At 48.7% G+C, this 27,831-nt stretch overlaps 1 protein-coding gene across 7 annotated transcripts; it reads left to right on the plus strand.

Annotated features, from left to right (window-relative positions):
- Nucleotides 1-93: 93 nt before the first annotated feature.
- On the plus strand, nucleotides 94-27,014 carry SLC17A9 (solute carrier family 17 member 9). 7 transcript variants are annotated; one of them, XM_042046454.1, is made up of 16 exons: nucleotides 2,966-3,129; nucleotides 3,737-3,862; nucleotides 11,099-11,296; nucleotides 12,245-12,384; nucleotides 13,017-13,116; nucleotides 14,084-14,214; nucleotides 15,042-15,138; nucleotides 16,026-16,122; nucleotides 18,087-18,174; nucleotides 18,465-18,499; nucleotides 19,025-19,140; nucleotides 19,601-19,656; nucleotides 20,168-20,197; nucleotides 20,303-20,450; nucleotides 26,166-26,279; nucleotides 26,911-27,014. In XM_042046454.1, exons 1-15 carry the CDS (start codon nucleotides 3,035-3,037, stop codon nucleotides 26,242-26,244), a joined length of 1,536 nt encoding a protein of 511 aa, XP_041902388.1. In that variant the 5' UTR covers nucleotides 2,966-3,034; the 3' UTR covers nucleotides 26,245-26,279; nucleotides 26,911-27,014. The 7 variants fall into 7 exon arrangements, with proteins under 7 accessions (XP_041902419.1, XP_041902388.1, XP_041902396.1 ...); XM_042046492.1 differs by lacking the exon at nucleotides 3,737-3,862 and adding an exon at nucleotides 5,322-6,656 and having other exon boundaries at nucleotides 3,056-3,129; nucleotides 26,911-27,013; XM_042046485.1 differs by lacking the exons at nucleotides 2,966-3,129; nucleotides 3,737-3,862 and adding an exon at nucleotides 94-2,406 and having other exon boundaries at nucleotides 26,911-27,013.
- Nucleotides 27,015-27,831: the final 817 nt, after the last annotated feature.

Genomic DNA, 27,831 nt, shown 5'->3' on the forward strand with positions numbered 1-27,831 from the left:
TCTTCACGGGAAACAGGGCTGCTGCTGTCAGCCACAGCTGAGAGCATCCTTGAGAGCCAGAACAGAACAGGATGTGGAATCCTATTTGCCCTAAATCTACCTTGAGGCTACAGGTTCTGACCTGCACTGTAGCTCTCTCTTCCCTTCAGAAGCCACGTCATGTCAGGAATTGTTTCTGCTCTGCTGTCCTTAACAAAAGGGGACAAGGAGGGTTCATAGCTGTTGTGTGAGCAGTGGTGTCCCCAGCCCTGCTCGGTGCTTTGTGTGCTCAGCTGAGCAGACACAGAACACAAAGCTCATGAACAGCACCCTCAAAATTTGTACTTCTCCATGGGCACCTCCAGGTGCTACAAACTATTTTTATTCCTCTGTGCTCCCCTCCTGCCTTCATCTGATTGAGTTACATACAGAGCTGGTCAAACCACCGGTGGGCTGTGTGTTAATGCTTTCAGGCACCTCAGACCCAAAGCCCTGCGTGTTCTGTCATGCTCCTCATGTTACATGAGGATTCCAACAATATCCTGCTGCCTTATCCCACCTGGATGAATTTCTGCGTGGAAGTTGCTGTTCATTTACAAGCAGTTTCAGTTTTCCAACTTCTCTGATAATTTGCCTATTTTTCAGTGTATTGTTGCCTAGTAATTTTGCCAAGTTGGATTATTTAACAGTAGAAACCCACGTGTGTTTTCTTTATTCTGTGAAGAAGTTGCATTAAAACTGCTCTGGGTTAGGGAGCTTTCAAGCTGCAGCCAGACTGTCCTTTCAGGAGACAACAGTTATCCTTTATGGAATGTATGAGCCTATTGCTCCTTTCACAGCCTTTCAGGATTTGATCTTAATCTGTGCTTAACTTCATAAAATCTTCAAATAATTCAACCATTGTATGGATAAACTACAGAGATAGTAAATGTCAGGTCAAATATTAACCTGATAATCTTTTGTTTGGTTTAATCTTTTGACAGATGAATCTGAAGACGGGAAAAATGAGAGGAGGTTGTGTTCTTGTGTAAGATTATTTTCTTTAGTCAGCACCTGTTTTCTGAGTTGATTCCATTTGCCATTTAATCAGCTTGGTGGGAGGTTTGCTTATAGAAAATCATGCAGCAGTAAAAGGAACGATATCTGTGTTTTTACACTTTAAACTTATTTATGGAAATGTGATGGATGCTGCACTCAAACACTTTCAACTGCAGCTGGTTTGGACAGTGAAAGTAGCTCCTTATCTGAGAGGCAAATTTGTCAAGCTTCTAATTGAAGAGGTGACACTGAGCAGGACAAGGAGAGGAACCAGAGAGTACAAAACTAAGGAAAACTTGCGCTTGATTTCCAAATTATCTACTATCACTAAAAGTATGATTCAGTGTTGCAGTGTCAGCGTTGGAAATGTTTGCACCCCTCAGCAGCGAGACTGGACACAGGATCACTCATACCTGGGTATGAGTTCATAATTTTTCTGGATCTGTGGTTACTCTACGGTGCCCAAGGCCTCTTCAGTTCTTTTCTGAGCTTAATTACATGCATTTTACTTCGCTAGTTACCTCAGAACTCATCTCCCCTCCTGCCTCAGGTTAACTGAAGTCCAAACACACACAATTTTTAAAAAACCCAAAATACATTGAACAATGGTTTACATTTTTGGCTGCAATTTACCATTACTTGGCTCCCTCTTCTGGAAATGGGCACAGTAGCAGAATGAATAAAAATACTCATAGTTTTGTTTCCTGCCCAAATAAAGGGAGGAAAGCCTACAACTAAATGAAAGCTACCATGTGGTTCCTACGCATGGTTCCCCTCAGTCTCTTCTTGCAGGAAAGCTCGTTGTATTCGTTTTCTCTGAGGCAGCAGGTCTGTGTGACTGTGCCACAGGCCTTTGGGGGAAGGTACCTTTTTTCTGAAGAAGAAATACCAAAGTAAAGGATAAAGTATGACTTCATGATTTTTGCTTTTCAGCAACCTCCTCCTCCTGGAGCTGTCTTTGGTGTGTCAGGAACCTTTTTGCTATTTCACTCTCAAAGGTTCATCTCAATAGTAGTGTTATGCCTCCTGATTTATGTAGCAAACTGCTCATCAGGGACCTGCCAAGGATTCATGTTGGGAGAAGGATGTTTGAATTACCTGAATATTAGTCTGCTAAAGGCTTAATTCCACCAAGGATTAAGAGGTTTCTGGCTGCAGGAGTAGCAGACAGGAGGTGTCTGCCCTGCACCTGCGCGTTTTGGAGCAGCCCAGCAGCGCTGGTACCTTTCCCAGGGGCCACGAACGACCTTGCTCAGGCTGTGCGGGAGCTCCTCCATCCTTTGCTGACCTGAAGTTTTGCCGTTCCTGCTTCCAGACTGCAATCGGCCAGAGCGTCACCTGAACGATGCCTTAACAAGGCTGTTCCGCCTGCTCGTTCATGATCTTTAAGTGAGTCACGAGTCCTTTTGTTGTGGACTGCGATAACCATAATTTTAATTATTTATTTCCATAAAGGAGTTTGATTATCTCTTTCAGATGCTTACAAGGCAGCACCTCTATCCAACAGGCTTAAATCAAGCTGTAACAACACTTATCCCTATTTATTTTGTCTTCGGATGGGAATGTCATGCTCGCTTCTATCCTTAAAAAGCAGAGGCAGAGACTTTTCTGCCGGCAAACCTGTGAGAGCTGCGGGAGCAGGGCGCGATTCCCTACCCGGGTATGGGAGCGGGAGGACAGACCCTGGTCCGTCCCCTCCTTCCCTGTCCTCGCTGTGGCCGACGGGGGTGTCAGCAATTACCGGAGGAGAGGGAACGAGCAGAACCCCGCGGTTCTCCGGGGCTGGAGGGGGCGAACGCCCCCGCCGCGGGCCGGCACCTGCCCCGCCCGAGCCCTCCGGCTCCGCGGGTTCGAGGCTGCCCGGGGACCCAGACCGGGACCGGCACCGGGCCGGGCGGGACTTCCCGGCACGGCGGGCGGGGGCGGCGGGAGGCGCTGACACGTGGCCGCGGCCCGGCGGGGGAGGGAGCCGGCGGCCGCCGCGATGTGAGCCGGGGAGGCGGAAGGCGCTGCCCGCATGGCCGCGGGGGGCGGCGGCAGGAATGTGCCCCTGGGCAGCGGCCCCCGCGACGGCATGAGGCGGGATGGCGGCGCCGAGCCGTACTGGTCCAGGTAAGGCTGGACCCGCTCCCGCTCCCGGGAAAGCCGCTCCGCTGCTTGCGGCGCTCTGCCGGCACTCCCCGCATGCCCCCGGTCGGTGCCCTCCCGGCCCCGGCACCCCTCGCATCTTCGGGCCCCGCCGCCCCCGCCTCCCGCAGCTCCTGGGAAAGATGCGGCTCCGGGATGGAGGGGGTCGGGCGGCCCCCGCACCGCTCCCGGAGAGGCGATTTCGGAGGTGCCTGGTGCTCCCCGTCGGGCCGAGACCCTCCTGTCCCTGTCCCCGGCGCTGCCCTCCGGGAGGGACACGGTCCCACCACCCCGGGCGGTTCCCGCTGTCTCCCCCCTCCGGACTCCAGCAGAGACGGTAGAAGGAAGGGGGAAGATAAGGAATTACTGTGAAAAACCGGGGAGGAAAAAACATCTATTTGAGCTTATTTCTGGCCTGTAATCAGTGAATTAAACACCAAACCGTTATGAGGTTCTTATCGGAGTGTTCCAGCGGGGATGTTTGTACTGGCGATAGTCATTCATTAAGATAAAGTCTGGAATAGGAGCTGGGCAGCAGCTAGACAGCATGAACTGCTCTTGATGTAAAGTCATTAAAATACTTAAAATACAGGCGAAGGCAGGGTGATCCAGTGTTTGGAGCTGACTGGGACACCTGGGGCAGTGCTACTCTTCTCTGCCACCCTGGGGAAGTCATTCAGCACCAAGACCTCAGGATCAGCCCCTTCTCCCAGCTAAGGTAGGATAAGATGGTGATTCCAAAGTACCATTGGGGCAGCTGGAAGTCATGGTCAGGCTTTTCCAAGCTGGGAGCCCCTGGACTCCCTGTGCTTTGGAAATTTGGCTCGGTTTCAGCTGACTGATGTCAGCTGTGGTGGCCAGCCCCGGGTCTCCCCTTTCCCCCTTGCCTTGGGGTCACACCATGGTGAACTCGCCCTGGCAGGAGAGCAGAGGGACAGCCACAGGACAGGTGGCACCCGTGCCAATGCACAGGAACATGAGGCCAAGGGCAGGGATTGCCCCCCCTTCCAGCAGCAATCAGCCGCTGGATGAGTTGGTGTTTATCAATTGCTTTCTGCAGTGACAGCAGGCTGATAGCGAGCTTTAAACTGCCATCCCGAGAGAGGCTTTTCCTGTAGTCAGATTGGGAAGTCTCATCAAATCCACGCTCACCTGAAGAGTAAGGGGGTGGGTCTCAAAGACGACCTTTGGCACAGAGGCTCTTAACATTTGAAGATTCTTTCCCCCTCAAGCACTTAGGAAAATTCCTTCTCTCTGTCTCCCCCTTGCTAACTTTTCCCTAAGTCTTTGTGAAGTGGGAGTGGTGGGACCCCACACCGGATTTTCATGAAGCAAAACTTTAATTTATATGCTTTTCCTGTAGGAAAAAATAACCAACAACAAACAAAAAAACATTTGACCAGAGCAAGCCCTCCTGTTTCCCAAATCTCTTCGGAAAATGCAAAACGTAGATAACACTTTCCAAAACAGAAGGGATGAAGACAGCCTGTTGATCGAGGCAGACATTTTAAGTGGTTCTGACCGTGCTAAGAGGTGCTAATAATTGAGAGAATCCTGTTAGTGGGAAGGAGGGGCAGGATAACCCTAAGGCCCATCAGATCATTATCTATATTGCTGTCGTTCACAGAAGCTGAGTTCGTGTCCCTACTGTTTAGTGTAGACACACAAGTGGTCACAGCCCTTGTTTGGGGAGGTTTTATGGAGGTTTTATGGAGGTTTTATGGCCTAAAGTAAACTGGGCAGGTGGAGGGTGATTAAGGGGGAGCAGAAAGGGGGAATGAGCCACCAGAACATACGAGCAGGTTGGTCAAGTTTTATAAAGTACCTCATTGGGTGGTTTGAAGTAAATTTGGTGGACAGTTTGTGAACAGCATATGCAAATAAATAACTTTCATAGTTTCCAAGTAGCGAATTATTGCCATGGAGGCAAGGTGTTATCAAGTGGGGGAAGTGACATGGGTTCTCCTTTCATGCTCCAACAAAAGACATGCCAGGCAGCCTTCCAAGATCTGTCAGTGCAAGGAGAGATAAATAGTTATCTTGGCAGGTTTATTTTTCCGTCTTTGTTCACGCTGCTTCTTCTTTTGTCCTCCCTTTTTTCAACTGGCTTTTCCTTCCTCTTCCACTGTTCTTGCCTTGTGTTTTATCCTGCCTGCCTTTCCCAAACTTTTCTGCAGGTTTGCAATGGCTCCATTATCACACATCTCTTCCAAGAACAGCACTTGGGGATTTCTGTTTGGGGCTTGAAAAAGCCCTCGTGCTTATGTAGCACATCTGGACAGTTAGCATTTCTTACGTTGATCCTAACATGCCAAAGCAGGACCACTCGGGCAGCAGATGCGTTCGAGCATCTCTGGTTTAACTGAGGGAAGACCAAAGCAGTGAAAAGAGAAATCAGATGCTGAAGGTTGCACACAAAGCCACCAGCAGATCCAGCAGTGGGTGTGTGGCTCACATTGTGGATGGTGCCTCCAGGAGAGAAATGCAACATGAAAAAGTCACTGTGTCCTGGGAAGCAAATGACTCCTGAAGCCACTCTTCATCTCCCAGCCTCTGGCTACACCTGAAGACAAGGGGTGACTATAGCAGTTTCTTTAAGCTCCAGAGATAAAAGGAGTTCTGGCCACAGTCTGGTCTCCAGTCACCTGATCTTTGCCCAGAGACAGCAGTCGGTTGTTTTTTCTGAGTTCTGTGCCCTTGTCTTTTGTCAACATGATGTTGCAGCTTTAGTTGGGTGGGTTTTTTTTGGTGGTTGGGATTTTAGTTTTACAAGTTCCTCACCCTGGTTTTCATCATGACCTTGCTGAGAACTTTTTTCACGTGGAAAATGTAAGCAGGGCACACATTTCATTCCTGGCTGATCCATGTATGCCCTCAGATCAGTGTGCAAAGCACGTCTCTGCTTTATTATTATGTTTTCTCACCACCTCCACCTGGACTCAACAACTTCCAGCTCATATGAGCTGCTGAAATCTGATTTCATCTTTGCTTTTGCCGAAAGCAAGAAATGAAGAGAGGGAATAAACCCAGAGCTCGCTTGCTGAACACCACTTTGTTGCCATCTGCAGCTCCGTGGAGGGAGCTTGAGCACAGGAGGCGGACAGGAAGCCAGCAGCTTTCCCAGGAAAAAAAGCCCTGTGTCCTCTGTGCTGCTCTTGTTGGCTGTTAACTGGATTGGGAAAAAAAATCCAACAACCCTCCTCTAAACCCCAAAGCTACTTTTGACAGCGACAAATCATTAGCTTGGAGCTGGTCGGCAGCATGACAAAATCAGCTTGAGGAGGGGGGGGAAATTACTCCAAGCCTCTCTCCTGACAAGCACATTAGGTTTTGAAGGAGAAATTATTGAGAAAAACAAAGAGTGAGAAGTGAAAGGACTGTCAAACAGGGTTGAAAATAACAACCTGGGTATTATCTCCTGGCTCAGGAGTGTCTGCGCAGCTGCTGTGTTGGTGCCACGTCAGTCAGTCCTGCTTGTGGTGGAGGTTGCTGTAAATTAAAGCTATAGGCAGGTAAGGTGGAAAAGAGGTTTTTGAAGGGCAGTGATTCCATGGGACTGGAAATGGGTGATGAGGAGGGAAGTGTTGACATACGGTGGTTGACAGGCCACCAGGCACAGGGGGACCACAGGCACCAGCTGCCTGTGCTGGGGACATTCCCCTGGGAGGTGCCCTCGTGCTTGGGCTGCTGGGTGTCCTGGGCTTGGAGCTGGTGGCGTGGCTGGGAGCTCGGTACCACCATGTGGGCTCATCCCATCGTGCCCTCGGGTTCTTGTAGGGTCTGGGGAGTGTCCAGTGCTGGTGGCTGGGATGAGCGAGAGGGCTGAGGGCACTGGGGGTGACTGCACTGATGTGCTCTCCGTGCATCTCCCACAGAACTGTTTCTAATCTCTTTTTAGAGAGGGGAACTGAGGTAGCGATGCCTTCCCCGGGAGGTGGGCGTTGTGCTCTGCTGCTGGTACCTGTGCCCATCCTGTGCAGATCAGGAGCTGCAGCTCCCAGTTCTTCTTCCAGTTATGGAAAACACCCACGGATATTGCAGATGGCTTCTGGCCAAGAGCTGTTGCTGGGACAGGCTGTTCATAGTCTTTCTGTCTAACACAGCTCCCTTACCACCTGAAAATACCTGGCGGCCCAGACTTGTGCCTTGGAGGGGGCTAAACTGGGGCGTAATTGACAGCCTGAACTCCAGAGGGTCCATCTCAACAGTGACCTGCAGTGTCTGCCAAAGCCCTGCAGACTGGGGGAAAGGAGGGAGGCGAGTCAAGAGAAATAAAGTTGAATAAATATTTGCTCTGTGGCATCTACTGGAGAAATTCCTCCAGCAGGAAAACACACTGCAAATAAAGATACGCTGTGCTGCTGGCTCTGCTTCCGCTGCCAGACAGCTCAGCTTGGTTTTGCCCCTTTGGGGATCTCAGGCGTCCTTAAAAATCCATCCTAACCACTGTGCCCTGAGTGCAGATCTATTTGGTGGGAGCTGGGTCTCAGGGAAATCAAGGGATGCTTCCAAGCAAAGCCATTTCCACACAGTGCCCAAGGCTGTGTTTGGAGGAGGAGAACCAGGAGACATCAGACAGGACTGCTCAAAAAACCACCCAGGAAGAGTCATTAGGGCTTGGGCTAATTATAGTCTGGGTGGTGGTTGGAGGTTTGTGAAATAGGAAGTGTTTCTAGCTGCATGGCTGCTTTGCTCGGTGAAGAGGGTGTCAGTGACATGCAGAAGGGGATGCACCTGCAGTGCCTGTCTCTTGTGAAGAGAAGGGGATGGCGGGTCAGGAGGGCACAGTCTGGGCACTGAGGAGCCACTCCCATCACACAGCACCAAATTAAACAAATTAGGTGGCTCCAGACAAGCTCCAGTGATTCCCCTGCCAGTGGTGTGGAGGGCTGGTCCCTCTCACAGCAGTGTCTGTCACATATAGCCAGGGCTTGGCCTGGACTGGCACAGGGATGCTTGGTGGGAGATGCTTGGTCTGGCTGGTGAATCAGGTGTGGTGGCACCAGTGACAGCAATGTCTGTGATTTCCTGTGCTCTGATTTAGGCTGGTTATCTGCAGCACAGCTTCCCTCTCCCTCCCTCCCTCCCTCCCTCAGCAGGGGACTCATTAGATTTAATTTATTAACACTGGTGAAGTTCTACTTCTTGGATGGCTGATGTCACCCACGAAAACTTTTGTTTGATTTGTCATTATTCCTTAGTTTTGGAAAGAGAGTTTTAATTCCTGTCTTTGTGCTAGTCCGGGTTCCTCCTGTGTAACCTCTGCTGCTGTTGTTTTGCACTGAGCAGAACGTTGAGTCATCTGTGGCCTCTGTGATAACTATAATTAGGACAAAATGCATTTACAAAGCTCTTTCCTGTGATGCAAGCACATCATTGTCCTTGCAGGGAAATCATTCCTGCCGTGGTTCCAGGTGGGTGTGAGCAGCTACTGATTACATTTGGCACTCCTATTCTTTGCTTGGATTTTCCTAGCTGGATGTGCTGCCTGTGGAGGAACTGGTAGTCTGAAGCCATCATTACATTCTCCCCTTGCCGTGAGCATAATCCCTACTGATACAATTAAACACATAGGAAGAGAATATAGAATGTAGCCGTCAAAGGGAGGCGTATCAGTCAAAGAGAACGTTGAGAGTGTGTCATATACCCAAAGACTTATCTAGTGCTTTGGAATAAAAGTAAAAGTCAAGAGAAAAATGTTCCCTGGAGTTTTGTCAGAACATCAACTGGAGAGGAGGCTTCTCAAGAGAAACAGAGTAAAGACTCCTTGAGATGCTTAGGTCTTTTTCTCTCCCTCTTACACCTTGAGGAGCCATACAAGGTTTAGGAAAAAGGAAGAACTGTTGATCTGGTATTAAAATGCTGCTGTGCTCACCAGGATAACTGCAGGTTATTCTGAACACACCAGAATGACTGGAGAGACAGAGCTCGGTCCCACTCCAGTGAAAGCTCATAAAGGTCTCCCTTTGCTGCAGGGGAAAAGCACAATTTAGGAAACTATCTTGATGGCTAAATAATAGAAAATACCTCCACACATCACTGGCTGCTGTGCTTTACTCTGTCACCTCGATTGTTGCAGGTTCAATAGCTCAAATTTATCAGTGCTTCGCTGTTGGAGATAACAGAGATTATGGCCCGGACTGGCAGCAGCCCATTTGGGCAGGGCAGGCAGGAGTTGTACCTGAAGTATCCCATCCCTAAGGGCTCTCCATAAGGTTTTCCATGGCCTGTTATCCCCACCTGCCCTCTGCCTTTGGTGGGGGATTTATACCCAGAACCTCCTGTCCATATTGTCCTGCTGGGGTTTCTGTGACCCAGATGTGCAGTGTCCAGGAGCCTTTGGTTTCCCTGTGCTTTTCTGTAGCAAGCTGGAGTCAGTGGAGCCACTCCAGTGTTCCTGGAGCCAGCTGGGGCTGGTGATTACTAACCAGCCCACCTTTGGTTTTGTAGCAAGTGGAGATATGATTGAAGATAACTTCCTGTCAGGGTAAGCCCAGGAGGGACTCCTGAGAGTGTTTCCCAGCCTGTTCAAATGACTGAGGCACGTCAACCCCTGCTTACTCATTCCTCCAGCAAAGATACGTGAGGTTTGCCAGTTTCTGTGTTATTTTGTGCACTCATGCGTGTGCACAGTAACAAAAGTTCCAACCTTCTAAACACCAACTGAAACACTTCCAGTTCCTCCTGCCAGAGGTTAGCACTGAGCTGCTTATCTGCCTTGTCAAGAAACAGCAATAAATCCACCTCCAGCAGGTTCACCTGCCCACCGTGTTCTGCTTTTCATTGTTCCTTCACCTGCCCCCTGTGACGGCCCATTTACACCTCTATAAATGGGTTTGTGCTGTGTGGGATTAACCCACATTTATCATCATTCCAGCACAGAGAAATCAATGCTCTCTTTGATATAAAAGGTGACCCGGGTTGTTTCCCACATGGAGAGTGGGTGTGTTTAGCAGGGTGGAAAGCCCAGAGGTTACCACCCTGGTGCAGTGAATTCCTCTGTAGCAAAGAGTCTGTTTGCTCAGTGCTTTGTGCTGTGGCCTCTGGGCATAGAAATAATCAAATACAAGTAGTACCCATAGTGGGTGTTCTTACTCAGCTTTTAGCTCTGTAATTCCACTGGCAAAGGGGGGGACCCAAAGTGGTATGGCTGAGGGAAGGCAGAGGCATTTACCTACACCTGGGCCTGATATTTGCAGCAAAATGTGTTTGTTTGCTCCAGAAGCACATCACTGACTCAGAGATGAGAAAATTGCTTCTCATGTACTTCCAGCCTGTAGGTGCCCTTTTCTTGAGGCTGAGAATTCATGCAGCACAAATATATATTCTGTTAACATATTTTGACTCTTATTATCTAAAACTTCTTGTCTGTCCAGGCTTAATCATTTTGCTCCTCTCTCTGAGCTCTTCATCCCCATCATGTCTTGTCTCGCTAAAGAATTCCTGCATATCCCTCCTATTTAGGAAGGGTAACACACAGGCCACCTTCCCTGGGGAATGGGTAGGAATGCCAAATAACTAATGTTTGCCACCAAGAGGTGTGTCTCATGTAGGTGCTTCCAGCCTCATGCCCTAACCTTTACTTTGTTATCTTTTAAAGAACAGTTTCTTGTTTGGGGGAAGAAAAACAAACAAACCTTTCCTTCCTGCCTTTCCATCCATCCACAGCCAGCGATGTCCAAGCAGCCCGTTCCACCTTGCAACCTATGGACAGACATTTGCTGGGGTCAGATAGTGTTTGGGATGAAGATGGCAACGTTCCTAAAAGCCAGCAGATGGGATACACTCTGTGTCAGAGCCGCTGTGCCCCAGGGGGGTTGTGCTGACCTTCATTTTATCAAGACAGGCTCGGCTTGCAAAGCAAACCCGACCCCTAAATCCTCGCTGTGCACGGACCCACCGGGCACAGCATCCCCCCTCTGCCCTTTCCCCTTCTTCCTCTCCATCCCTGCAGGCCCGAGTCCCGTGTGTGGACGGTGATGCTGCTGCTGGGGACGTGCCTGCTGTACTGTGCCCGTGTCACCGTGCCCATCTGCGCTGTTGCCCTCAGCTCCTACTTCAACTGGGACAAGAAGCAGTCCGGCGTCGTGCTCAGCAGCTTCTTCTGGGGCTACTGCTTGACACAGATTATTGGAGGACACATCAGTGATCAGTACTGGAATTTATTCTCATGTTTTCTTTTTTTAATGACACTTAGCTTGGTTTTGACCCCTCAGCTCCAGTCTGAGCAGTGGCAGTTCCAGGTTTCACAGTGATGAGGTGGAGGGTGAAGTGTGTCCATGGGGAGACGCTCTGGCTGAGAAGGGATGTGGGTGGTTTAGACTGACCAGATAGAAGCTGTGGATGTCTCATCCCTGGAAGTGATTCTAGGATTCTGTGAATACAGCCTTTTTGATTTTATCTGCCTAGATGATCTTTGTTCAGCACTTCCAGTCTTTCTGCCCTATATTCTCTTGCAGTCTTTTCTCAAGCAAGTCCCCATACGCTGTTTCCATCATGTTTAGAAAAGCCAAGTGTCTCCATTGTATCGCATGAATTAAAAGCCAAACAATTTCCCCAGCTGGCTGTAAGGGAAGATCTGAATCATTACCTGCTTGAGTCCCTTTCCCCAGCCAATCTATTCTTGGTGAGAGAGCTTTTCTATGAAATCTTTTGTGAGGAGCACATGCCTGGAAGGGGAGCACGATCCATGCAGTGCACTGTACTGTTTAATCAGGGTCCTTAATAGTTTGCAAGAAAACACCCGGAAAAACCTCAATGGTAAAAGGCAGAGCTGATGCGAAAGAGCAAATGGAAAACACCATCTCTGGTTAAAAGAAGCAGAATGGTGGCAGCAGTTGGGCTTCCCCTCCTACACCATCAAGACTTGAGTGGCTCAGTGCTGTGAGAGCTCTGGGATCACAGGGGTTGGATGGGCAGTGCTGGCAGGAGGTGGGAAGGGAGGAGGTCAGAGCTACTCCCCAAGGGCCAAGAGAAGAACAGGTTTGACAGAAAGGTTGCTCTTAAAAATAGGCTAAACTGGGAAGGGCACTTGAGTCTTGACTGGAGGACTTTGCCCTTTTGCCCTCCTGTCTTTGATAATGTGTTTTCTGTCTTCCAGAATAGGAGGTGAGAAAGTCCTCCTGCTTTCAGCATCAGCCTGGGGGTTCCTCACAGTCCTCACCCCACTGCTCACCCACATCACTTCAGCCCATCTGGTTTTTATGACCTCCTCCAGGTTCCTCATGGGGCTGCTGCAAGGTGAGACCCCCATCCTGAGTGTGTCTGTGTGTCTGCCTGTTCAGGGGCTTCCTTGCACAGAGGCTCATGTGCAGCACGTTCAGATGCAAATCCTGTGGTTTGCAGGGCATGAACTGTTCCCATGGGTGTCTGAGCAATTCTCTGCCTCAAAACTGCCTCCACATCCACAACTTCCATGGGAAAACACAGTGACATTTCTAGAGAAAGTCACTGACAAGTCATTGCCCTGTAGAAATCCCTCTGCCAGACAGGGGCTGCTGGCTTCAGAAACCATCTCTGGTCGTGTTTGGTTTTCCACATTTTTAAACTTCAAAGCAGTCAGAGAAAATTTGCCCTTGCCAAAACTTTTGGATAATTTGGGGTGATTTTCCTTCCCTCTTGCCAAGCTGCAGCACTGGGAAGTGCATTGGCACTGATGGATTTACAGTAGCAGTGGTGATGATGAAATGGGATTACAGAGAAGGCACCAACAAGCCTTTGATGGCGATGGAGCCACTTGGTTTATTTTATATCCCTGTTGTGAATTCACCAAAGGTTTTGCTGCTTTGTCTCAGTGTTTAGCTCACTCTGGATCTTTTAAATTTGATTTTGGTTTGCCTTACTGCTCCCTGCCTTGCTCCTGTTTCTCTCAGGAGTGTACTTCCCATCTCTGGCCAGCCTGCTGTCCCAGAGGGTCCGGGAGAGCGAGCGAGCCTTCACCTACAGCACAGTGGGGACTGGATCCCAGTTTGGGTGAGTTCAAAGGCCTGTAAGCAGCGAGTGACAGTCTCTGGACATCGTGTGTGATGAAATGCCGTTAAATAGTTGGAGGCAAAACTCACAGCCCAAAGTACATGTGGATTCATGGGTCCTCAAGGACTCCGCCTGCAGCTGAGGAAGCCTCAGGCAGTTGCTGTCCTGCCTGTCAAGGATTTATGTAGTTTTCTCTTTCTTTTCAAACCAGACTTTGAAGACTGTTTGCAACATTTAATTACTATGGGAAACAGCCCAATTCAGTAGGAAGAGCAAGAGTCAGCCTGACACTCGTCACCTGCACTCTGATAGATGGGAAGAATAGAACTTCTCCATCTCTGCTGATCTCCATCAGAATTTCCTTTCTAAATGGAAGGGTTGCTTAAAAGACAAATAGAAATATTACTGTGTTGAATCACTTCATTTTCCAGTGTGCTCATTTCTTTTGCTGCTTTACACATTCTCTGAGATACTGCATACTAGAAACCTCCTTTTCTTTCCTCAGTGACCATTTTTCAGTGTGGGGCAGGTGAGGGTGAGGTCCCTTTGGGATTTCTGCTGCCAGTGAGGATCTGGCCCGAGATGCCACTCAGGGAACAGGACAGGCTGCAGAGCCATGGTGGGACATGGTGGGACAGGCAGCACCCACACATGCAGTGACAGAGAAATTCTCCCCTGTGAGGGTGCTGAGGCCCTGAGGTTGCCCAGAGAAGTTGTGGCTGCCCCTGGATCCCTGGAAGTGTCCAAGGCCAGGTCAGGCAGGGCTTGGAGCAACCTGGGAGAGTGGAAGGTGTCCCTGCCCATGGCAGGGGGTGGAACAAGGTGAGCTTTAAGGACCCTTCCAACCCAAACTATTTTAGGATTCTGTGGTTCAGTGACAGCAGCGTTGACCCCAGGGAGTCTCCCATCGATGTGCTCAGTCTGAGCTCTCAGCCAGGGCAGTAAATCCAAGTGGTTTCCCTTGCAGAACGCTGGTGATTGGTGGTGCAGGATCTCTCCTCCTGGACTGGTACGGCTGGGAAAGTGTTTTCTATTTCTCTGGTTTGCTCACTTTGCTCTGGGTTTATTGCACCTGCAAATACCTCCTGAGTGAGAAAGGTGAGTCCAGCTGCATCCCTGGGGCTGACAGTACTCCCGAGGATCTGGGAACTAAGTGATCCCTCTCCATTATTTTCATTATTTTCTGCAAGTTCTGTGTGTTTCCAAGATCATGCCTGTTTTTACGCAAAGGCCTTTTGCTCAGATGTGTTCTATAATACACGCTGTGTCTCACCCAAGATCCCCAATCCAAACATGAGGATTTGAGCTCTTGCAATGCTGATTTCGTATTTCAAGTCCCATGCTGGATTATATCATTGCTAAGAGCCTGATGTGGCTCCTCAGTAGTCTTTAAGCACCAGTGAAAACACAAAACAGAGCATGATCTTCAAAGTGGATTAAGCTAAAGCAGGGCAAGATACTTACTCCAAACTAAGAGCATCTACACATAGAGCTTTTAAAAACCAGTTAATCCACAATATCTCTTCCCAAATAACTGCCTAGGAGTAATTCCACATATGGACAAACCATTACACCTCGCTACAGCATTATTAGGGTGAGTGTGGTATGTAGGAGCGCAGCTCACTGGGAGCTGGGTGTGTGCCTGGTGCTGGACAGAATCCAAACCTGGTCCCTGCCAAGGGACTTTTCTTTAATTATGAAAGAGATACAACACACAGGTGTGAAGGTGGCTGGATGGGGAGGGGTGTGGAAAAATTTTGGTCAGTGTAACAAGGTGTTTTCATGAGCTTTCAATGCTGGTAGAGCCAAAAAAACAAGGGTTAGGAGGAGATTAAAAGTGGTTGTACAGCAGTATCCCAGGGCTGCCTCCAGCTGCACAGACAATTACTGACCAGAGTTTCCTTTGGATGTTTTCTTCCCTGCAGAACTCATCATCCCCATAGACTATTTAACGAGAGGCCTCTCGATATCCAAGCAGACCAAAGTTCCCTGGAAGCAGCTGTTTAGGAAGGCACCGATCTGGTAGGCAGCTGCATGCATTGGCCAGGCTGGGAGCATCCTCCCTTTTCTCCTCTCTGGGCTTATTTCTTCTGCCCCTGTGGTTTTTGTCCACTTATTTATATATTTGAGAAGCAGAACCAGTTTTCTAATTCCTTCTGTATAAATAAAGAACTGAAAAGGTGAACTTGGCAAAGGTGGTTTATGTTCTATCCAGAGGACTCAAATGTTACTGGCAAATCTTTCTCCCTCCCAGGCTGTTCCCCCTGGATGAGTCCTGTGCTCCTCCGGAGTGATATTTTCCACGGATCTTGTTAGAAATGCTGATTGTAATGGGCTCCTAAGAAGTGCTGCTCAGGGGCACTGGGTGGCACAGGCTGTGTTCTCATTGCTGGCAAACATCTTTTTAATGGCCATTTTTCCTTTGGGATGCTGCAGTGGGTACTGAAGCTCATCCAAGCGTGTTTCCAAGGGCTGTTTTAAGGCGGGGAGGAGGAGGATGGGGCTGCAGGGCAGCAAACCCATTCCTGCCTTGAATAACAATGGAGCTACTAACAAATCCCTAGAAAACCCTAAACAAAACCTCTCGGAGCAGGAGGGCTCTTGCAGGGCTGGAAGGGACCGGTGGGAAATGCAGTGGCATAATTAGCGCTTCAATTAACCTCGCCTGGCCCCGGGGCTGTGCGACGGGGCATCGAAGGAACCAGCTGCAGGGAGAAAGCTGAAAGGAGTGGTTATCTGTGACAAAAATCTCAGGAAGCCAAAAGGAGAAGTTATCCACGACGAAAATCCCAGGAAGCGATTGCAGAGCTGCGAGGGGTTTCTGTTAGGAGCTGGAATAGCGAGTGCCCGGTTGCCCCCCAGCGTGACCTGGCACTGCTGATGGTTTCCTCTCCGCTGTTTGTTTTCAGGGCTGTCATCATCGCTCAGCTCTCCACGGCCAGCACGTTCTTCACTCTCCTCTCCTGGCTGCCAACTTTCTTTAAGGAAACTTTTCCCGGCTCGAAGGTGGGTTGGCTCCGAAGCAGAGGCACTGCTGGGCACCTGCCAAAAGGGGCTGGATAGGGAGGAAGATGATGGCAGAGGGATTTGGGGAGGGCAGGCTGGGAGGCAGGAGGAGCTGGGTGGTTTCCCTGCCGGGCTGGGAGCAGTGGCACCGCTGCGTGTGCTTTTGGAGATCTCTCCAGGTTGCAGAGGCTGGTTTCTAGTTGCTTGTTTAGGGATGCTGAAGGGTACCAGAGCTGGGGCACTCTCCATATAGGGAAGAGCAGGTTGTTTTGGGTTTAAGACTGCTTTTCCTCTGGTTTTCAATTAGCACAAAGCTCATGACATTATGCTGTTGCAAATAACCACCATTCACTCCTAGTTTTTTATGGGGTTTTTAACTGGACTAACATTGTACAGCTCAGATCTGCCTGTGAAAATTATATTTACCATTAATAATGTGTACTTCAGAAATACTACAAAAGCTCTCTGCTCAGCACAAATGATACTCCCATTTTTCAGAAAGCCAGGTAATACTCATCTGGGCTGAGAGCTGGTATTTCATCCTGTTCTCAGAAACTCAGGCAGTCTTTTCCACAATGGCTCTGTTAGGTTTTACAATTTCCAGAGCTGCTTACAAATGCCTTTTCATATTACACATGTAAAGCTCTTTATGGCATACTTGATATTTATATTAAAATCATGTGTTAAACCAGCAAACATATTGTTGTGACAAGATCTGTGCACCTCGAGTAATGTGCTCGTGCAGCAGTAATTTACCATCTGTTAAGCGTTATATCGTGGTGCCCTTATGTAAGATGCTCTATAGAGTGCTCCTGCAGCTGATAATCGCTTCATGCAGTTTAAAACAGGGGCTGAGGCAGGTTGATTCTAAAGGATGGGTGATAATCCCTAATGCAGGGAACCTGTGTCACCTGCTGGCCGAAATCCCTTGCTGCAGGTGAGCTGGGCAGCTGCCTGTGGCCACCTGAGTGAAGGTGATGGAGGGTTTGGCTCAGGGTGATGGGCTGTGGGAAAAGACAAGGTTGGGATTGACGTGCTGAGCAGCCCCCGCTGGTGTTAACAGACAGCAGAAGCACCACCCCACAAAGCCCGTGGGGTAACATTTTCAAAAATGACCAAGACCCAGATTTTAAAGGCATGGAAAGGTGCAGAGGGACCCTGGTGTGATTTCCAGGAGCAGCTTTAACAGGACTATTCAAAATCAAGATTATTCTGCCCTCCCACACATCCCGAAGTCAGAGAGGAAGGGAGATGCCTGCACAGGGTGGTGGGCTCTGAGCAAAGGGGGGATGCTGGGGGGGATGGATGAATAGGTTGAACCAGCTGAGATGAAATCCAGCCCAGCCCACACTGATTTCAGCTCCTGTGGGATCTGGGCACCAAAGTGCCCCTGAGCAGCTGTAATCCAGCTGACCAGTAATCATCTGTGATTACAGCTGCAGCCCACTTAATTGAAAATAGGCCGAAGGATGCAGCTACCCATAATGTTACCTAATCCTGCCATTAGAAAATCCAGCTATGCTCCCTCAGCCTCACACAGTAATGCTGCTAACGAGCTGGAAGCTGCTGGAAATTTTGCCAGCAGCTTTGCTGGGGACCCACAGGAAACCTCCACTGCTCTGTGGCTCCCTGCCACATCATCTTGCTGAGCGGTAAACTTTGCCACATTTAATCCCTCTTCCCCAGCGTTTTCTGCCTCTCCCCTGGATGCAGCATTGCTGGGGAAGAGGGAAAGACAACAAATCTACAAATGCTACAGCCCTGTGATGCACCTGCCCCCTTACAGAGCTTGGAGTGGGGCATGGTGCAGCTGAGAGCTGGCTCTGCAAAGGGGGTAGAGATACTGCAACGAGTCCTGAGTGCTTCATTATTTCTCCTTTCTACAGGTACCACAGACTGCCAGAATATTTGTGAACAAACTCAGCTCTGACAACAAATCTCTCTTGATTTTCACTTCTTTTCAGGGTTGGGTGTTTAATGTAGTCCCCTGGCTGGTTGCAATTCCGACAAGCTTGTTCAGTGGATTTCTGTCTGATCATTTAATCAATCAAGGTGAGAGCTCTTTTTGGCTTTTCCTCAGCTCTTACATGATGTGGGAAGAGGACCTGGGTGGGAGCAGGTGGGCTTGTTGGTAGGGAGAAGTCCCAGCAAATAGACAATGTGAGGTTCTGATACAAAAGCAGAATAAATTCTCCAGTCTCCAAATCCCATCCACGTCGATCTCATTCATAACATCCACCTGGAGGTGAAATCTGGGCATCTGAAATCTACTTATGTTATAGTTTCCTGGCTGGACAACAAGGTGAGCTGTGCTTAACTCCAAGTGTCCCTTTTTTTTCCAGGGTACAGAACCATCACCATTCGTAAGTTCATGCAGGTAAGAGAGCTGAAGTTGTGGGAGAGACACCTGAGCTACCAGTTAAACTCTGATAGCTTGGTAGACCTTGTATGGGGGTTATAGGTGGAAAAAGGAAAGATTTTCTGGCTTTGCACATTAACTGGTGGTCAGGGTGTATGTGAAAGGAAATCCAGAGGAAAACCCTGGCTGAGGAACAGAGCATGGACCAATGGTATCATTGAGCACAGTGAGTGCTCTGAAGGGGTTCTCCTTCACAACCTGTCCCTGGTCATTCCAAATGACCCCTTAGATACTGAGGAAGCAGCAATAACAGGGTGAACAGAAATAGAAATGCTGGGTGAGAACACAGTGTATCCTCTGCTCTGCAGCACTGCATCCCTCTGGACAGACCTCTGACACAGAAGGACATTGGGGAAAAAAAAGAGAAGCACCTGGTGCACACTAACTCTTGCTATTGGAAAAGGGAACAGTTTGTTCATGGCAGGAGTTGCTTTCTTCCTTACAGAAAACGTGCTGTGGTGTTTAATTTCTCCTTTTTTCCAGGTCATTGGCTCTGGCGTCTCAAGCATTTTTGCTTTGTGCCTGGGCCAGACCTCCAGTTTCTGCAAAGCAATAGTGTTTGCCTCGGCCTCAGTTGGACTGCAGACCTTTAACCACAGGTAAAGAGAGCCATGGGGACAGTGGCCCTCAGCTGTCCTGCACATGTGGCATTTTGGGGTCTCAGAGGAGGCTGCCTCCGTCCTGACTGTGAGAACAAGAACTGGCACTTGCCTGAGCATTGTGTTTGGGACTCTGCGAGGTTGGTGGAGTTTAGTGCCCTGTGGGTTGGAAATGATGCAGCAAACCTCTAGCGTGGGGAAGGGCTTGGACCAGCCACTATGAGGGAGATAGAGCAGGAGGGGAATTGCATTGCAGCATCTCTGAACACTTGGAGTTGAATTGTTTTCCTTCTGATACTCACCTGTGCTGCTTCGCTCTCAGCTTCTTCTTTCTCCTGCCAGTGCTACTTCTTGTGCAGGACCTTTCCTTGTGTTTGACAAACCAAACTGAGTAGATGACAGGAAAGCAGTCCATTCCATTCAAACAGCCATTTATTTCCCCCCCTCTGTTTCTCACCAGTGGCATTTCAGTAAATGTGCAGGACCTGGCCCCCTCGTGTGCTGGCTTGCTGTTTGGTAAGAATTCTGTGGGTCTTCTGTGGGGGGGACATGGTCACCAGCATCATGTTTTGAGGAGGAGCAGCTCTGGGCAGTGTCTACTCTATGTGTGCAGTCTCAGCTTCCTTCTGTGATAAACCTGCCAGTGCTGGGGGCAGATAACAGCACCAAGGGGCCTTTCTTATATCTGTGAGGAGCTCTGCTGCACCCAGGGCTGGGCTGGGGCTGTGTCAGTGGTCTCTGTCAGTTGTCCAGAGAAGCTGTGGCTGCCCCGTCCCGGGAAGTGTTCAGGGTCAGGTGGGATGGGGCTTGGAGCAGGGCTAGTGGAAGGTGTCCCTGCCCATGGCAGGAGGAAGGAATGAGATGTGCTTTACAGTCCATCCCTGCTCAAACCAGTCAGTGATTCCATGATGAGAAAGACATTTTGCCCGACATGCAGATGGGGGGTTGGTGGGAGCTGTGATGAAGCGACTCATGTCTGTGGGTTTTCACAATTTCTTTTCACACCATTTCTCTCTTTTCTTTCCAGGGGTTGCAAATACAGGTGGAGCCCTCCTAGGTAAAGTACTTTCCTGCAGCTATCCTTTCCTGGGGGAGCCCTCTCCCTGCAGAGGGCAGGATCCAGCCCAGAGCCTTTGCATGTTTCTCTTCTCTCTGGCTGCAGGGGTCATTTGTGTGTACCTGGCTGGATACCTGATCGAGACCACTGGCTCCTGGATTTCTGTTTTCAACCTGGTGGCTGCTGTGAACAGCATTGGGCTCTGCACATTCCTCCTGTTTGGAGAGGCCCAGAGGGTGGACACAGACTCTGTGTATGTGGATCTCTAGGGATGAGCTCAGGAAGCAGCTGAAGGACAGAAGAGTGTCACATCTATGGGTCATTCTTGCACAAGTGCCAAAGAACTTTTTTTTTTTTAGGTGTTTTAACAGGAAAAAAAAATGCTGAAACCAAGTACATAATGGGTCTGGATGAAACCCATGGGAGGAAAGAAATTTAGAGTTCATTTTTTTGCTCAGGGCTGTAGCTGGTAGCTTGCAGAGCCATCCAGCTCAACATCTCCAGTGAGGATACGGTCTGTGGGACCAGTTTGTCCCAGTCTGTGTCTAGTGGACAAATAGCCTTGTGGCCAAAGCAGCTGACCTGGCCTGTCTCCCAAGGCTGCTGTGGTTCCATTCCCTCCCGAGGGGAGCTGCTGCTCCGTGTGGGAGTGGGGCCCCCACGCACTGCTGTCCTGGGACCGCCTGGCTCTGGAGCTGCTGTGCCACCAGGTGTCCTCTGAACATCCCAACGAGTACCTCTGACCTTAACCCCCGCACGTGCCTTCGTTCTGCAGCCTGCTCGGCAGGTACCAGCCAGGATTCCAGGGCTGTGAGGTGAATTCCAGGCTTCCCTTCAGGGAATGTGTGCCCTGGACCCAGGGCCATGGGGCTGTTTCAGTACTGCTGTCACGGAGCTGGGAGGCTCCAAGCCAAGCCTGGCTTTGCTCAAGGGCTTGAGGTCTCCCTTCCATCCCTGGTGGGTTCACCCCAGCCCTGAGCTCAGGTGGACCAGCTCCACCATGATAGCAGAGCTAAGCTGTCCCCCGGGGTCAGGCTTAGCTGGCCTGACCTTGCTGTGCAGCAACAGCTGAGGAATCCCCCTGGAGCTGTTTTGTCAGATGCTGTGAATGTATGGGAAGAACCAGTCACACTCTGTGCTGTGGATCTACAACTCCCAAATGCTTCCTGCATGATTAGATGTTCCCTCCACATGCTCACAAAGGGCCGAGGGAGACTTTCCAAAGAGCTTGGCATGGGCAGGTTTTGTTTCTGTGTTAAGCATAAATCAAATTTCTGCTTTGGGCATCTACAAGGATGTGGATCCCTGTGGTTCCCTGTGTCAGAGGGAAATACTTGGCTGTAGACACCTCTGAGCCTGAATGTCTTAAGTTATTTATAAATATTTTAAAATTTAAGCACCAAATCCTGTATTTATGTACTTGAGGCCTGATTCTGCATGCTTGTTTTGAGTGGTACTCCCACCAAATCCAACACTCCTTTCTCGAAGGGGACGATCTACCAGCCTCCAGTGTTTGGTTCTGGAGGATCAATGTTAAATGTGAATTTCATATTAAAGCAATTCATTGCGTCTTCTCCCACCCCTTGCTTGCAGCCCTAAAGGATCTCTTGGGTTTCTCTAGTGCTTACCAGAAAATTCCGACTGAGGAGCAGATTGCCCAAGGACCTTGCAATGCAGGGAAAACTATAGGTTCAGGTGAAACACCCCCCCCCCCCCATTATCTTCTTCCTCACCTTTTGTTTTGGCCAAATTTCTTCTTGGAAGACTGTTGGAGCCATGCAAAGTTTCTGAATAGCCTGGCTTGTAGTGAAAATACTGACAGCCTTTTAATTGCAGAGACACTAATGGGTATCACTAAGCTGAGCTGAGCCCCTTACCGGGCACATTTAGAGATAAGGATGCAGCTGCCTGATGTCTTCCCAAGAGAATAGAGAATCAATGTGGCCTGGCTGGGGACAGAGAGATAAGAAAGTTTTGGGGTTTTTTTTTTCCTGCTTCTGTGCTCTTTTTTGTCTAAAAGGCTGTTTGCTGCCATAGGTACTGTATCGGGGTGCTGCAGAGGCAGGACCCAGGAAGGCTGCTGGGAAGTCTTTAAATCAGTGGGTAAATTGGGAAGAACACCCAGTAACAACAAACGCAAACACAGCCAGGCTTGCCAAGGAGGCCCGAGGCTGTGCAGCCTTCTCTGTCAGCTTGTCCTTTGTCCAGTCTGAGCAGATTGCTTGCATGGCCTTTTCTGCAGTGACACAGAAAAAAAAACCTCCTGGGTTTTGTGAGGTTTTAGAGTATCTTCCCTGGCCATTCAGAGCTGCAGGTCAGGAGCACAAGGAGTCAATTCTGCTTCTCTTTGCTGGTTGCACCATTTCTTGTGGAGGAGTTGATGAGTTTAAATCACTCACATTTGAATCAGGCTGCTTGGCCACCCCTTGGATCTGCCAGCTGGGAAATTTGGAACTGATCTTCAAAGGAAAGTGGTTGGCTGTGGCTTCTCTGTGAATCCAGCTAACATTCCAGTGAGCTGTCCAAGTTATCTGTCTCTGTAACTGGCCAATAAGTTAAATATTTGACCTACACTTGAGGCTGAGGTTTCATGATCATCATACCTCCTTGGTGAAGTATTGATTTTGCATATCTGTACTGTTATTTGTTTAAGCCAAAGCTTGTGGTCTGCGAGTTTTTGTTATGGAAGGACCTAAAAAAAATAAAGGCAGCAACTCATTTGCAAACTCTGCTTTTCCTTTGGCTGCAGAGGTGTTAATTTGTGTGATCAGTGAGGGACAGAGGAGTATATTTGATGTGATTATCTCCCTAGGGAGAGTATCAGGGCTGTCAGATTTTCACAGCATCCTCACATGTGCTTGTACATCAGACTCGGAGTCTTCTACATCTTCTCACTGATTTTGGAAAAATGAATGAAAAGCTGCCTTCAGCAGAGCTGTGGTCAGTACTCCATCAGCAGCCATGACCCACTATCACTTGTTAAGAGTAATGACACAAACGAAGTGGTTCTCGGGTGAGTTGGGACACACCCCGCAGGCGGATCACCTTCCACATGGTGATCGTGCTAAAAAAATAAAATAAAAATACGTTTCCACCTTTTTTTTATTATCCTCACTGATAGGTTCGAGCAGATGCCAACAGAGGGAGCTGTGAGATCTGGGATGTGGCAGCTCCTGGCCGGCGAGAGCTGCCGAGCCCGGCCCTGGCACAGCTGGCACGGGTAGCGTGGCTGGTGCGGATAGTTTGGGTGGCACATCTGGCAGAGCCTGGCCCTGCCCGCCAGCAGCCCTGACTGGTGGCTCTCGTGGCTGGAGCTGCCTTTGGGAGCCCCAGGATTTGCTGTCCCAGCGTTCCCTGTCATGCCTCACAGGGCAATTGCACAGTTATTGTAGGGATGGAAAGTTTTGGAGACATTTTAAAAGGAGAAATAGCCATTAAGTTAATTTTAACACCTCATCGGTAAGGTCATGTAATCGAGAGAGTATCTCTAAGTACTGCAGACTCCTCTAATTTTCTCCTCATTGTGATCAGAACAAAAGCCAACATGAAACTTGGCATGAAAATGATGCTGAGGATAATTTAGCAGAGTGCAAGTTATCTTCAACTTCCCCTGTCCTTTTGCTCTCCTTACAGAGGTATCAACAACCTCTGACATGCACATTTGAGCTATTTTGACCTTTTAGGTCATTCAGGTGATTTAAAGATTTTCAGCTCTAAGAAGCTGCAGACCCACCTTAAACCCTGCTCTGTTCTCCAACTGTGCAGAGCCTGAGCGAAAAGAAGGGTTTGGTATTTTTGTCTTTTTCTTTTCTTTAGTATTTTCTCTCCTCTTTTTTCTTTTCTTTTTTTAGTCTTTTTTTCTGCCACATTCCTTAAATTGTCGGTGTCCCAGGCTGGGTCTCAGCTTTCCAGCCTGCCCTGAGCGAGCAGGGACAGGCAGTGCAAAAAGGGCCTTAAAGGCTGATCAGTGACAGGTACCTTGTATTGCTGCTGGGGGTTGGTTTGTATTTAAATTGTTTGGGATATATTCCATAGCTGGCTGGAGATCATTAGACGGATCCCGTTTCATTGCAGTTTGCATAACACTAAATCAATAAACACATTCAAGCAGATGGAAAGCAAAACACAGGAGGAAAGTAGCACTATTTGGAGGAGAAAAGGGATAGCAAAGAGCACTCCTCGCTGATAGTTTTGCTTGGAAAACACAAGCAGATGCTCTCACAGCAGAGACCTGATCTAACATCCACCTGGCAGCTCCCCAGGGCCAGGACATGCCCCAAAGACAGCAGCTCTCAAAGGGCACCCAGTCCTGTAACAAGCGAAATATCACCGTTTATTGCAGCCGTGACCTACTGCGTGGCACGTAATGAGGAATTTTCCATTTCAAACTTTAATGCAATAATTAAGATGTCCATTAAGGTCTTTACAGTTTGGCTGCTTGTAATTAAAAATAGGGGGATGGGGGGGCAATGGCAGGGAGCTGCAGTCCAGGGCATCAAGCTCCCACCGGCAGCTTCAAGTGCTCTCCCCTTTCTTCCCTATTTGGTTTCTCTCTTTAAAATAATTTCTCTGGATTTGTTTGTAACTGTCTCCAGAGCATGAAAAACACATGAAGAGCAGTCTTAGTTCCCACAAGTACAACTTGGGTTTAAAAAAGAGCTTTTACCTTCTACCAACACCTCCAAAATACCGATCCTCCTGAGGTGCAGTTCTTGGGGGTGTCTCTGAGCAGTGCCAGGGGTTTTATGCTCCAGTTGGTTTCCAGACTGGTGTAGCTCCTGCTTACACAGTTCCTGATGCAGGATTAAGGGTGGGGTAGGTTTTAATCCAATAATGGAATGAGAAGAAACCCCCATATAAACCCACATCTTCCAGAGTGTCTCTGCTCCTGGGAGGCCAAAGTCCCATTATCCAGTAATTGGATTTGGCCTCCTAAAGCAGGACTGAAATACTGTAAAATTTTGTTCCCAAATCACCAGATTTTTGCAAAGGATTAACAAAAATTAATGATTTGACTGAGGAAGTAGCTGCCAGGAAAGCTTTGGCTGATCCCTTGAATCCCTTCCCAAATTGCTTTCCCTGTACAACTCCCAATTTATGGGTGACTCACTCTTGCTCCTCCAAACACTGGGCACGATCTTGTGCAACTTTGACATTTGTTATTCTCTAAAAAATTGTTTTTAATTTCATCTCCAAAGGAAAAAAATAAATTGCAATCCCACTTCCATGGAAGACAATGGAAAGATACACGTGTAGCAATTACCAGGAGGATTTTGCACAAAGAATTAGCAACCTACTCGTGCATGTCCTGCATTCTCATTAAAGGCAAACTGTTTGTGGGTGACAGGGGATTTTCCTGTGCAACCATTTAGGCTCGTTGCAGCTGTTAAATTCCTTTCATGTCGGGTTTTTTCGCCCCTCTCCTACCAAGTTTCAGACAAACCCACTCATTTACAGCCTCTCCTGTGTGTGAGCTACAGGTGAGGTGGATGTTCCATGAATCTCATCCTCAGCCCTTCAGATGCTCAGAGCTGGTGCTGGGCACAGGAGCCTTTCTATGTTTTGCTCTAATTTTGCCCCAAATGTGCCCGTAAACCTGGTGTCACAAATTTCCTGGTTTCAGTCACCTTTGTGTGGTTTTGCTGCTGAGATCAACCTGCTCCTCAGAGCCTGCAGATCTTCTCTGCCTCCTCCACCATCTTCCCTCCAGCTCCTCCATTCCCTGCCCCATTCCACAAAACCACTTGGCAGGTTTGGGGGAGCAGACAGGGCCCCCATGTGTCCCCAGGCTCATGGGAGGGAGGATGTGTCCTCTTATTGTGCACCCCAGACCCTGGTAATTTACTGGTTATTTAGCAAAATAAACCCCCTGAGCAAGAAGTATTATCAGCAGGAGCATAATCAGATATCAGAGAGGAGGTCTTCAGCTGAGTAATTTATTGAGATCTCTTATTTCATTTTATTTCAGCCTATCTGGGACACGACTGTGCTTTGGAAAGGGCTGGAGGCTGCAGTTCCCACTGCAGGAGCCACCTGGACCAGCGTAAACCCCCATCCTTGCAATCTCATTTTGCAGAAACCTGTAAGTAGGACACGCACTGCAACAAAGTGGTGACCTGAGAAATGTTTGCACAGCCCTGGGCTGTCCTTCCAGGAGAGTCAGGGCTGGTGGGACACGGGCTGGCTCTGCACCTGGACACAGGGTTTGGATCCAGGACCACAACAAACCTTTCAGAGTGGTACCTGTTCTCTGGGGATTTTGTGCCTGGACTCAGCTGGGAGTACAACACCCAAAGTTTGCCTTAGCACCCACCCTTTTCTGGCAGCTTTAATGCAGAGCTAAATACTAGAGCATGAGGAAGAAATGGCGTATTTTGGCATTGCCCAGGGGCTCCAGTGTTTGCAAGGGAATCTTTACCACTTGCCTGTAAGAACGTGTCACTCCTCTCACCAAAGACATGGCTTTCTCTCTTTTCCTTAAGTGCAGTGCCAATTTTTTATCCTCTTCTGTTCATCCTCTCCCTCCTCCTCCTCCTTGGAGATTTCTGGATTAAAGAATAAAGCAGGGAATTGATTTCCTGAACGTGCATTAGAGAGGATTATTGCAGGAGATTCATCCGTGTTTGGTGGATTAATATTTTCAGGGAAGCAGCTCCAATCTCAGCCAATACTTCTCTCAACATTCCCTGAACCATTTTTTTTTTCTTTTTCAGGCAAGAAAGAGCATTGGGAATGGGAGGAGACAGAGAGCAGAGGTTCTCAGCACTGCTTTTGAGTTTTGGAACCTTTTGTAACAACAGCATTTCTCATGTAAATAAATGAAAGGTCATTTGTGTGAATCCTGCCTTTTCTTTACTCTGCTAGTAATAAAAAATAAAATCAGACACATTCCAGGCAGGCACAGAAGTCACTCCAGCACCAGGGAATCAGGGAGAAATCTCTGTGTAGCATCACTTGCCACCAGCAGCACCCTCTGAGAGAGGGAGACAGCATCCAAACTAAATGGGGCTCTGTCCAACCAATTAATTTGTTTGCTCTACACAAACACAGCAGATCAAGGGTCTATTATGTTATAGGAGCAGTCTGTGAAGTCTTCATAGCAATGAATATCTCCAAATTATGCTTCAGAGGTAACAACTAAAGCAGAGCCAAAGCTCCTTCCCTCCTGGTCTCTCTCACACGTGGAGGAGACACTGTTTGTAATTGAGCAGAAGAGGCAAAACCTCTTCCCAGGAGAGGTGGAGGCGAGTCAGCCCCAAACCCTAATTGAGACCTCTGAGACAAGCCTTTAGATGTCAACCAGCTGGACAAACAATGGTGACTCCTCAGTGGTGCTTGGATAGATCAGCTGGGCTGCTCTTGCAGCTTTAACAGGGCTTGGTATGGGGATGATCAAAAGAAAAGAAGAAAGGAGTAAAAAGATCAGGTGTTATCAGGGTGAGTAAAGGAGAGCAGGGAAGGAAAGGATCTTCATTTTCATGCTGCCCTCCAAGCCAAGGAAACACTGGGTGTCACAGCCACACTCTTCTGAGTCTGAAATTCTTGAATTCAAGAGCTGGTTTGATTTTTGCTTCCAGTCTCAGCCTAGGAGTAACAGAGCAGGAAATCATGAAGTGTCAAAGACAGTCATCTAC

This window comes from Corvus kubaryi, unplaced genomic scaffold, assembly GCF_017639235.1.
Source record: "Corvus kubaryi isolate FWS band 111438036 unplaced genomic scaffold, C.kubaryi_AGA036_p1.0 134, whole genome shotgun sequence".
NCBI lineage: Eukaryota > Metazoa > Chordata > Aves > Passeriformes > Corvidae > Corvus > Corvus kubaryi.

Bases quoted from the DNA above. Each gene is read 5' to 3' on its own strand.
- SLC17A9 (XM_042046454.1), top strand. From the start codon at position 3,035: ATGGCCGCGGGGGGCGGCGGCAGGAATGTGCCCCTGGGCAGCGGCCCC. The intron at 14,215-15,041 runs GTGAGTCCAGCT...TCTTCCCTGCAG, and splicing joins ATACCTCCTGAGTGAGAAAG to AACTCATCATCCCCATAGAC. The intron at 15,139-16,025 runs GTAGGCAGCTGC...GTTTGTTTTCAG, and splicing joins TTTAGGAAGGCACCGATCTG to GGCTGTCATCATCGCTCAGC.